This window comes from Mixophyes fleayi, chromosome 8 (assembly GCF_038048845.1).
Source record: "Mixophyes fleayi isolate aMixFle1 chromosome 8, aMixFle1.hap1, whole genome shotgun sequence".
In the NCBI taxonomy this organism is placed as follows: Eukaryota; Metazoa; Chordata; class Amphibia; order Anura; family Limnodynastidae; genus Mixophyes; species Mixophyes fleayi.
In genome coordinates this window covers 109,223,288-109,234,392 of record NC_134409.1, presented here as the reverse complement: position 1 = coordinate 109,234,392, position 11,105 = coordinate 109,223,288, and the positions used below count along the sequence as shown (strand labels likewise).

Below are 11,105 nucleotides of genomic sequence, written 5' to 3'. Positions count from 1 at the left end.
CAAAGTATTTTTTGTCACCACACAACTATACCCAACAGCAGAGGAGAGAAACAGCCTGCAGCCCCGATGTGTGCCTAAAATGTCGCCTCCGCGCTGCAGGGACCTGAACATGGAGGCGGGAGTTCCTCCATCGGATCCGCCCCCTTTCAAAAATGTCTGCTCCTCGCTGCAACTCCGATCAACGCATACCAAGTATGGCTGTCGGAGACTACCGCACACACACACAGATTTAAGTGCCCAGACAGCATGTGTGCACTCCCCTCAGATCAGCGTCGCTCTCTATGGGGGGGGGGGGGGGGGGGGAACTTGCCGGCATGTCAAGTTCTCCGGTGTCCTTCTTGCAATGAGGTGCCCCAAACTATACTCCATATTAAAGCAGCGGTATAACTAGTACCTTATACATTGCTATCCCGAACTACACCACTAATCACTTTTAGATCTGTGTGATTAAAGTTCATAACTGCCCTTTAACTAGTTCTCTACACATGTACATACATTTTCCCCCTAGATCTGGTACTCATTGGATTGGCAGAACAGTATGGAACATTTTTGCAAAATCTAAATAGTTCACAACATTTGCATTACAAAGATCCAGTCTGCAACTTACCTACTTATAAAAACTGCTCATAGTTGTTGGCAGGACTATATTTTCAGAATGAAGCGTAATTCAATTTACTTTTTTAAGGATTGGTACCGCATCTACTTTGTCAATCCTGTTGCACTGACCCAGTTTTGAAGGAGCCTTTTAAGCATGTGTGGGGCAGGTGCGTACTCGTCTTAATCTTGCTTAAGAATGACTGTTCTAGTAAAAATTGGAACAGGAGAGTAGTGAAGGCCAGACAGGTAATGGTGGTACAGGATTTAGATACCAGGAGGACCGATCTGTCACTAGATTTGTAAATGCTGAACAATTTTCGGTCTTCTGTGTGCATGGCTTATTTTGGATCGATTTACAGATTGTTGAGAGGGGCTGGTGAGGACTCAGCGGTATAGTACCAATGACAAAGTTAGAGGTACGTGGAAGGTTCTCAGATATGATTTCAGGCAATTAGGCTTAAACACTTAAAGCAATGACCTCCAAGCTAGTATTGTATTCTACCAATAAGGGCTAAAATATTGAAAATATATAGTGTATATTATATAACAAGTTTACCATCATACCAAAAGGTCCAAACCCCCCCCCCCCCCCCCCCCTCCAAAAAAAAAAACCTTATCGAAAGTTACTTACATTTATATTCTTGCTTTAACCATCACATGGCAAAACTGCGTAATATGGTTATGTCAAAAAGGTATATCTACAGTCAAGGGCTATTTTGGACAATCCCAGCATTTTTAGTGACATTTCTGCATGACTCCCATTCCCAGATTGCGTTCATGCAGTAACAGCGGGAAAAGAAAAGAATTGTCAGCTTCAGAGAGCAAGGCATCATGGAAATCTTTGGCGATACAACAGAGACTGCACAGTTTACTAACCATGTGGCGGTTATATAGCCGTAGGACTTCCATTAAAGGGAGCAGACGCATCATCCCATTAGACCAGAAGCAGGGTGGGCAATGGAAACTAATGTGAGCTTGCATAGCTGATGAGGTGACCGTCATAGACAAAGTGGAGAAGCTTTCTCTGGCAGGTTGAATGTAGGGAGACAGACTGAAAACAGTACAAGGTTCCATCCTGCACTACCTAGATAATCCATGTGATTGTAGCATAAGCCATGTGGACCAAACCAAGCACAAACAGGTGGTTAAGACGACCCAGTGTCCCTCCCCCTTTGGAGGAATTTCAATTCAGCACAAGGCGTCTCCCAAACATTCGGACACACCTCACGCCGATGTTATGGCTGGAATCTCCGCTCATATTTGGGGTGCAAGGAAAAAGGAGTGGAGATTCCTACCGTAGTTGCCAGAAAATATGGTCGTAGTGATGTCCGCCGTTCAATCTTCCCCTGTGCGTGAAAGAGCCCGAGTTTATTCTCTCAGATGCAGAAGTACAGGGGGGGGGGGGGGGGGGCATCAAGAGCTGGGAATCAAGGCGCATTTTAAAAATGCAAAGTCTAATAAACGCAAGGCAACGAGTTCCATTGGAGAAGCAGGGGGCAGGGAACACGTTGGAAGCACAAATTAGTAGAGGAGATCAGTCTTGGAGTGCAGTGGACATTGCGAGTGTACTTCGGTCAAGTCAGAGAGGTAAGATGGAATGGAGGAGAGCAATGCAAGAATAAAACGGGAGGCGCTGTTAGTGGTCACAAAAGTTTCAAGAATGGGTCAATGAATTTGGGTGGAAGAACACAAGCTATTAAATTTGTGAAGTCAATTTTCTAATACCAAACTAGCATTTTAAATACAGTCTAGATGGAGTGCAGCGGCATATAGATATTTCTGACTTTAATAAGCAGCATGAAATATAATGTACCATTTGTAGTTTACCCTATTAGAGAGAATTCTTAACTTTTTTTTTTTTTAAGAAAAAATTGGCCACGCACATTCAATACGTGTTGTGCACTCCTTCTGCAGAACATACTGAAGCTAAAGACACCATGAAAACACCACACCGCTAAAATGAGAAACACTTAATTTATTAAAACTGGATAATCAGGACAGCTGTAGTTTACATTAAATGCAATAGGAGAACAAATTAAAACCCAAATCAAAAAAATAAACAAACAGTCTGTGTACACACAGATTCCCCTTCCTAGTGCAGATTTCAACGTGTGCATATAAACACACAAACCGTATATATACGCACGCAGGTAATGCTCTGCGGACACACCTCCATTGTATAAAGCTGTTCTGGTGCATTACCAGAGTACCAGAGTGAAGCAGATTGTGCTGCGTCAGGGTATTCGAGGTCCGCTCACAGGAAAGCTCAGGCAAACTATTCACTCTCCTCCTATGTCCATAATTGTGCAAAATAGTCTAAAGAATCTCCTTCCATTTAAAAGCATGAAAATTCTATCCGTCAGCAGAAGACAAGCGCTTTCCTTGTTCTTCTTTCCCAGCCTCTAAAATAAAGTCTTTACACTTGACTGTTCCAGACTCATTAGTGACCCGTTGGCACCCATGTAACACGTACTGTATTGTAACAAATAACATGAGATAACAATACAGAGGCCGCAGAAGTTCAGGCAGATGCCGTTAGCTCTTGGCTCAAGAGGTGCAGTTCATACAAACAGGAAATTGGTAATTCCTCTCCATGTAATTTGCCTTAGAATCTGTAAGGATGGCCTCAGAAATGCAATCATAGCAGCATTTTCTTAAGAAAAAATAATATCAAAGTGAACGGGTGGAGACAAAACTCTTTCAGCTTATAGAAAAATGTTATCTTTCTCGGAAGACCAAATGCAAGGGAGAAGGCAACAGTCTCTTCAAAAAACGGGTAATCGTGTGGATGTCAACGTACACGAATTAATGTCTTCTGTGTGGGCGGCACGGTGCAGGGAGGGTTCTGAAGCCCATCGGGTGATTTTGGGGAGAGAGTGTTGTAACAGCTCGATGGAGGAGAGGATCTAGAAACAAACGGCAAAAGCATTAAAACCCAAAAAAGCAAAAATACTCCTATAAATCAAACGTGTCTAAAACATAAATCGATAATTTTCTATAGATGACCCTACATCACCATAAAACAGGCGAAAACCCATCCTGAAAATATTCTCTAAATTTTTACATTTGAATACCTGGATGAAATGAAGATTCTTGTAGATCAAAAGAAGATTTTTCATGATTATCCAAAGCTATATAATATAGGTATAGGATGAACCAGACAAAAGGAGTACACCTGGGAACAGAGGACACTACAAAATAGGTATGAGGGCTTGTGGACATGAAGTAGGTTAATGTGCTTTCTCTATGCCACGTCCAGTATCACAAAACACACCTCGGATAGCTGGGCATAACAGGCAAGAAAAAGTCTGGTGAGTGGAATGTTCAGTAGTTATTTGACCTATGTCTGCCCAACTCTTTTTAAATAAGAGTACAATGCTTTTTGTTTTTTTGTAAAAAAGGTATCGCATTAGGCAATGTTAATCGTGCTGTACATAAAATAAATGTAATATAACTGGGGGAGATGAGAGCGAGAGACTAATAAACAGTACACAGAGTAACACTGCCCAGCATCAGGCAGCTGCTGCAAAAGCCAATACTATTGTGGGATACCTAAAAACACACAGAACCAAATATAAATCCCTCAACAGACCACATCTTGAATACAGGGTACAGTGTTGGGTACCTGTGTAAAGACAGACAAGAGAACTAAAGGTTCCGAGATGTGCGGCTACTTCATTAATAAAGGAATGGAGGGGTTAAATAATAAATACAGACTTGATGAACTGGAGAATTTAACCTTAGAAAAAAAAAAGGCATCTAAATAGTGATCTAATGTCAACCATTATATTCAAAGACGATACAAAATTGTGTGACAAGCCTTGTACACCCAGCACTGTACAGGTGATAAGAGGCCTTCCATTGCCACTGGAGAAACAACATTTTCACTACTAATACAAAGACTGTGGAGTCCACTACAGAGGGAGGTAGTTATCACTGCAAGGAATGCCATTAATAGTTATAATGAACAAATTGGTGTAATTCATAGAATTAGCCATACTTTTATGTATTAGGTCAGGAAGGTTTAATGGGTTTCAATTTGCCTTAATATGGATAGATTCATGCAGGTTTTATAACAGGCGGAAATATAAGATAAGTCTTTGACAAATGTAACATTTGGTGTTTTTAGCTATATAGGAATTTGCGATGTGAGTCAGTGACGTTTTCTCTATATGGTGAACTGGTTTCTGCAATGTGGAATGATCAGGTGAATGTGATTGAATTAATTAGGCCTATATATAAGATGTGAATGTCGTAGTGAACACCATCACTGAGGAAGTTGTATCATACAACGAAAGGCGTCAGATGGGTGTTATTAACACTTGGAACTACATACTCTTATGCTATTTTCCTATTCTGAGCTCTACCAACACTTAAGCCAAGGCCATACGGAAATACTCCAACAGGTCTCATTCTTGGAGACTATAAGTTCTATTTTGTTCGGCAGAGGAATTAATCTCCACAGCACTGGCCGCTCATCTGATTATATGGAAGATCCTGACTTACCCACCTGTATAGGAACTAAGATCCCAACATCCCTGTCTCGGGGGAGGATTGACACCGTCACTCCGAGCATGCATGCGTAAGACGGAGGAATCCGGATCGGGCGTTCCACCAGAGACTTTCATCTCGGGTAAGCAAGTGCCTCAATACGGACTGTATTTAATTCTATGAATATCTGCCTTACAAATATACAGAGGGAGTTCTCCGATTCTAGATTGTACTATCTATGAGACGATTCTTTTCCACTCCATTCTATTTTGGCTATGTCCAATTGAGACATTATAACCAACGGACCGTCTCTCCACCCTGGCTATTTATATAATATCGCACATATATTATGTGATTGTACGGAGTCTAACTAAGTGAGCTCCAATCAAGTTATAGGATCATTTCAACCTAAACCATCATATTTGGAGACATCATTCAATCAGATCTAAATCATTATAGGTGCACCTAATATTGACACTCCCTTTGGATGGATATTGGTTGGTTGTATATGCATACAGAGCAATACTTATGTTTTAATATGTATTTGTTTTAATAAATGTTTTTTAAAATTCATCCACATTGCATTTCCAGTTTGTTGGAAGATTTGGAATTCCACTGCTATTTTGCTTTGGTTTTATAACAGGCTGAACTTTTGTCTTATTCAACCTCATTAACGAACTATGCAAAGTCATAGATTTCTCTACCAATAAGGTTCCAGTTACTGTAAAATCATCTGTCCTGCAGGGGGCAGCAGCTACACATCACTATTCATAGACCAGCTGTGATATATCATTTGTTAGTGGTTTTCTCCAGACATGTGATCACTTAGGAGTCAACAGGTTTACACAATGTTTTAGGAAATTAAGCATTTACAATCGGAGTTATAATGTCCATTAAGTTCAATCTTTCATCCTCCCTCCCCCAGGACACGACAAACCTGCATGACGACATTATAAATTCACTTACTTGAGGAAAAAGCGGTCTGTCTTCCTTAAGTTTCTGTATACTGTCTGCAACCAGCCTCTTCATTGCCTTGGGGCAGTTCTTGTATAACTTGCTAAGATCAGGCACCAAACATCCTCGGCCAACCAAGAATATGATCTAAACAAAAAGGCAGAAAATAAAATCGCACACATTGGTAGGGACAGAATTGTGTTCGTGTAACATGATTGTAGAGAGGTTAGAGCGGTGTTTAAATCGCTGGACAGTAATCAGGCCTGCTTGACACTATGAAAATACATTTCTGCCATTGGATAACCAACCCAAGCACAACTAAATGAGCATATATCCAATGCTTATCACACCAGTATTCACAGAAGCACTGAAACAGGATTACTTTATCAGGTGACTAAACAGTATCGGCTGTGTTCCAGAAGAGATGTCAATACGGCCAATAAGTGGTTTCCTGAAGACTGGTTTGTAAACCACTGTTCCATATCACAACCATTGCAGAAGTAATTGTGAGGTTTAACCATACGTGACCCATTCCACAGTGTCATCTCGTGGCTCTGACTCACTCATTTTGGAATGCAACACACTACAGTAATCAGTGACTGTATCCAGAAGTCTGACACAGACACTCATTTTGGCAAAATGATGACTTCACCCAGGGGAGGAGAGATGGGCTATGGGGACAAAGGTACTCCCTTAGGGTTGTTTTCTATAAGTCCACATGGTCATTGCTGCCTGAGAGTAGGAGCCATCGGAACATTGCTGGGCTGTTATAATCATCAGTGGATTTGACAGGGAAGCTGGACCCCAGCTAAGTAGCACAGATTCCTTAATTAAACTCTACACACAGACAACACTTTGTAGTGCCACACTACAGTAAACTCTCCATGGGCAGCACTTACCTGGTCTCTGTCCCTGATGTGAGAGTAAGGCAATTCCCCAGTCATCAGCTCATACAGGACAATTCCGTATGAGTATACGTCAGACTGGAAACTGAACGGGTTATTATCTTGCATTCGGATTACTTCCGGAGCCTAAGGAGACAAATTATACATTGCAGTGAAAGCGTAAATCGCACAGCCATGTGGAGATTTTAGGCTAATTCACAACTATCTGCTGTTGGCAGCCGCCAACTCCTGAAAACCGCATTAAAAATAGAATGAATGGTTGCTGAGGAGCAAAGTGGTGTAAAACTGTAGAACCTAACTCATGCGTTAACATGCGCTACCACTACAACAGACTGTTGTAGTGGTTACCAGTACAGTCTGTTGTAGTGGTTACCAGTACAGTCTGTTGTAGTGGTTACCAGTACAGACTGTACTGGTAAACACCGCATATGGAAAACCTGTTAAGTAATCTAAACTAAACATTTTTCCAGCAAATGTGTATGAGCCCTAAAGAGTGAATCCTCCTACTAGTATGCCTCAATGTCTATTAAAGATTGTGTATTACAGAGCTATACAATATACTTGGGGGCATATTCAATTAAGACGGCAGACGGCGGTGATGTTTGGCTGCACACTCCAAATTTCTGCAACACTGCGGATTTCCCTTTGCACCCCATAGGGTTGTGGGGGGGAAATACGCGATGTTACGGTACCGTATTGACACTTTATGAGCACAGCTGCGCATAACCACGATCTACCATCTTAATTGAATATGCCCCTTGAAGTTATAGTTTCTTTTTAATTCAGGACCATTTTTAGTTCAACACAGTGTAGACATCCATGGTGTGCTTTCTCGCCTCAGTGATGTGGTTAGTTCCTGTAACCGGTATACTGATACACTGTGCAGATTATACAGTCTACCATCAGTAGCTGTTGCTACAAGTCACATGACCCTCTCTGTCAGGGGATGATGTAAAGCCATTATCTCAGAAGTCAGCAGTTGTTAAAGTATTATGTGACAGTCTTCACATATCTCCCTGTCTAACAGCTCTGGGATGAGCAAGATGTGTGCATGCTGCCGGGGCTAGTTTTTGCTTTCCTTTCCTTAATGACTCAGACCCAAAGACTGCAGAGTTTTCCCCTTCATGACCAGACCACAATTCTACATTTTGCAATATATCTATTCAAATGGGCAAATTTGTTTTATTATTTCTTAGTCACACAAGTGACGTTTATCTCCCCTACACTCATAACTTTCTATTTTATGGGTATTTTATAGGGACAAAGGACCCTGAAATAAGTAAAATATGCTTTTAATGATTCTAGTAATTCTAGTACAGGGATAACAAATATGTGTACTTTATACAAGTATATAGACCCCAATTCCTACGTGTAGTTTTTGTTATTACATAACCCCACTTATGGTATAATGCTTCACATTGGTACAATATATTCATGCACACAAAGTCTGTCATCTATAAGCCGCTATTAGATCTAGAGCCATAAGTACATAAAGTGCACTGGTGATAAACGTTGAAGGAACCAAGTCGTTTGGTTCCTGCTCAATCAGGTGATCCTGGGGCTGTAAACAGCAGCCCAGGTCCAACAATGGAGATACGCAAAGGAGCGTGTGACCACCATTGCCGGATACAGTCAATAGACCATGTGTTAGAGCCTCTAGCCAGACTTAAATGTACTACAGCTGGACGGAAGCAGCAAAATGACAAATTCCTTATAATTATAATGTGTCACATGATTTTTAACCAGAGATTAGATTACTATTTTCATTGAATAAACATGGTTAGCAAGTTACACATCAGATGACAAGGTGATTGTGAACTTTAGACCTGAAGCGTCCTCTAACATATGGTCAGTAAACAAGGACAGAGTTTATAGAACAATATAACAGACTGTATGTAGTTCACGAATACCAGTCTCAAGATGCAAACTTTTCATTATCTTACCATCCATAGAATGGATCCACTTGGCTGCTCTACTTGCTGAGAACCGCTCCACCGGGACTTCACCGTGGCCAGGCCAAAATCCCCAATTTTCACTGTTAGTCCTTCATGCAGAAAGATATCTACATTACAGTATAGGAATTGCAAGCCAAAAAAACTGTTTTACTCTCTGTAAATACTAGGAGTATTGGTAAAAAGTTTCAATACCAGTGCTGTCTATGCCCTATGCATCACATCAAGTCATTACTCATTATTCATAACCACATTTGCAGCTGGAATAGTAAATTTAATGGAGTATGAAGGTCAAAAAATATTTAGAAATGTTGCAGTGTAGAACAGACCGGATGAAAGTACAGAGCCTTCATGACCCGTGTCTCTCAGTTAGCATTTGTAAATACTATCTGTGTACCTCTTCCAAAATGTGCAGCAGTACACAATGCAGAGCTTCCTAAACGCTGTATACTATAAATAATGTAGAATTGAGGAGCCAGGAAAGTTGTGCATCCTGCAGTACAATATGTGCACATATCTGTATAGCCATTCAATCAGAGGGGACATGGTGAATGCAATTTATGTGGCACCTAAGTGCTGCTGCAGAACCAGGTGCTACATACATTATAAAACATACAGTGCCAAGAGACTTAGGACTACGCATTAAACTCGGTGACAGCACTCTCCCCTCTAGGTTGTTAATGCGACTGGACAAGGCAACATTACCTGTAGCATTGGGTGTCACAGAGTGTGTACGGCTATCAATGGGGGTTTCCAGACCTCAGATGTGGTTGTCCACTGTCCAGCCAAACACTCAGTTCTTTTCTGGCATCACAATGTTTGTGGAGGAGGAGAGGGCATGCAAGACTGCAGGTAAGTAGAACTACGTACTGTAGCTGATTAAACTCTACCCAAGACTGAAAATTTAGTTTTGGGTAAAATTAACCCTTATGCCTGTCCTAAAACACCAGATAAGACAATGGAAGATTTCAGAGACTGGTGAAGAGAGATGAATTTAAAATGTGTGTTGAACATTAAGGTCTTATTGAATGGGTGATGCAATAGAATAATAAATCCAAGCTGATCCAGAAAACAATACATTACACTTGGCCTTATAGTTGCATTTGAAATCACCCTCATCTACTACCAAGACTGAGATGAGATTATATTTGCTCTACAATCACCCAGAAAGGATACTGTTTGACTTCATATCTCTGTGGATGATGTTCTTTGCATGCAAATAGCTGCAAGGGAACAAAGAGCTGTTAAACATCAAAGTAAAAAAGAAAAAGAGAAAAAAAGACTACAAACAAAAGTAATAACTTGGCTAGAACTGGTTAAAGGTAGTTCAAGTTATTGCATAGACTGGATTGTGTTCTTATACTTCATGTTGTTAGTCATTGTGCTGTAAGGACACAAGCTACAACAAGTCCCCAGCCTGCTGTGACACAAACAGCAGAGCTGACATTTAGCTCGTCATCGGTAAATATCCTGCTTGGCAGTACACACCATGAGCCGCCAAGCAATGTGTCTACTGAGAACTGGGAGATCCTGGCACCTCAATCATAATAAGAACTTGGGCCTTCAAAATTATGTCTCAGAGAAGTACAGTGATACATCTGCTTTATCGCCACATGTAATACACTGCATATACTACCCAGGTTTATTCTGCTCACCTAAAAGAACAGAATCTGAAATAAAAATTAATTTCAAGAAGTGTGATGCTGGCAGTCTATGATGGTAGGTTGAAGGGGCTCTACAGAACCAGTAAAAGGGTTATGGAGAGTTTTAAGCTACTAATATGTAGATTATGGAGAATCGATATCTAGCAGATCTTTGATTATGGCTTAATCAAGTGGACTACTAGGCATGCTCTGAATGGGGATATTCAGTGTATGCTAGGGGGGCGCTAGAGTATGAGTATAGCTAGGGAGATTTATGAGACACGACCACCTATGGGCATTTGCATATTGCCTCCAGGGAACAATTTAAGACTTTCCCTAGACATTTTCTTTGTTTTACGAAGGCTGCATCTACAAGACTTCACATGCTGAGCAGAAAATCTTGCACGGACAAATCCCATAAGTCAGTCTGTAGGTGAGAATTGTGCCCCAGCACTTGGCTACACTATGCCCAAAATACCCAGTGGGTTAAGCACAGACTCAAAGAGCTGCCATGTAAATGGCATTTTCCAGACGTCTGTCCTGTCACTTTCTTCAGGGTGACT

At 41.0% G+C, this 11,105-nt stretch overlaps 1 protein-coding gene across 7 annotated transcripts in view; it reads right to left on the bottom strand.

Annotated features, from left to right (window-relative positions):
• Positions 1–2,552: 2,552 nt before the first annotated feature.
• Positions 2,553–11,105, bottom strand: part of RAF1 (Raf-1 proto-oncogene, serine/threonine kinase) — a 62,381-nt gene continuing 53,828 nt past the window's right edge. For all 7 annotated transcript variants that reach the window (XM_075183150.1, XM_075183147.1, XM_075183149.1 and 4 more), the window contains 5 exons: positions 10,076–10,122; positions 8,891–9,009; positions 6,942–7,073; positions 6,055–6,189; positions 2,553–3,503 (listed from right to left, as the gene is read on the bottom strand). In XM_075183150.1, coding sequence (XP_075039251.1) covers positions 3,363–3,503; positions 6,055–6,189; positions 6,942–7,073; positions 8,891–9,009; positions 10,076–10,122 — 574 coding nt within the window. In that variant the 3' untranslated portion in view covers positions 2,553–3,362. The remainder of the gene's footprint in view (positions 3,504–6,054; positions 6,190–6,941; positions 7,074–8,890; positions 9,010–10,075; positions 10,123–11,105) is intronic.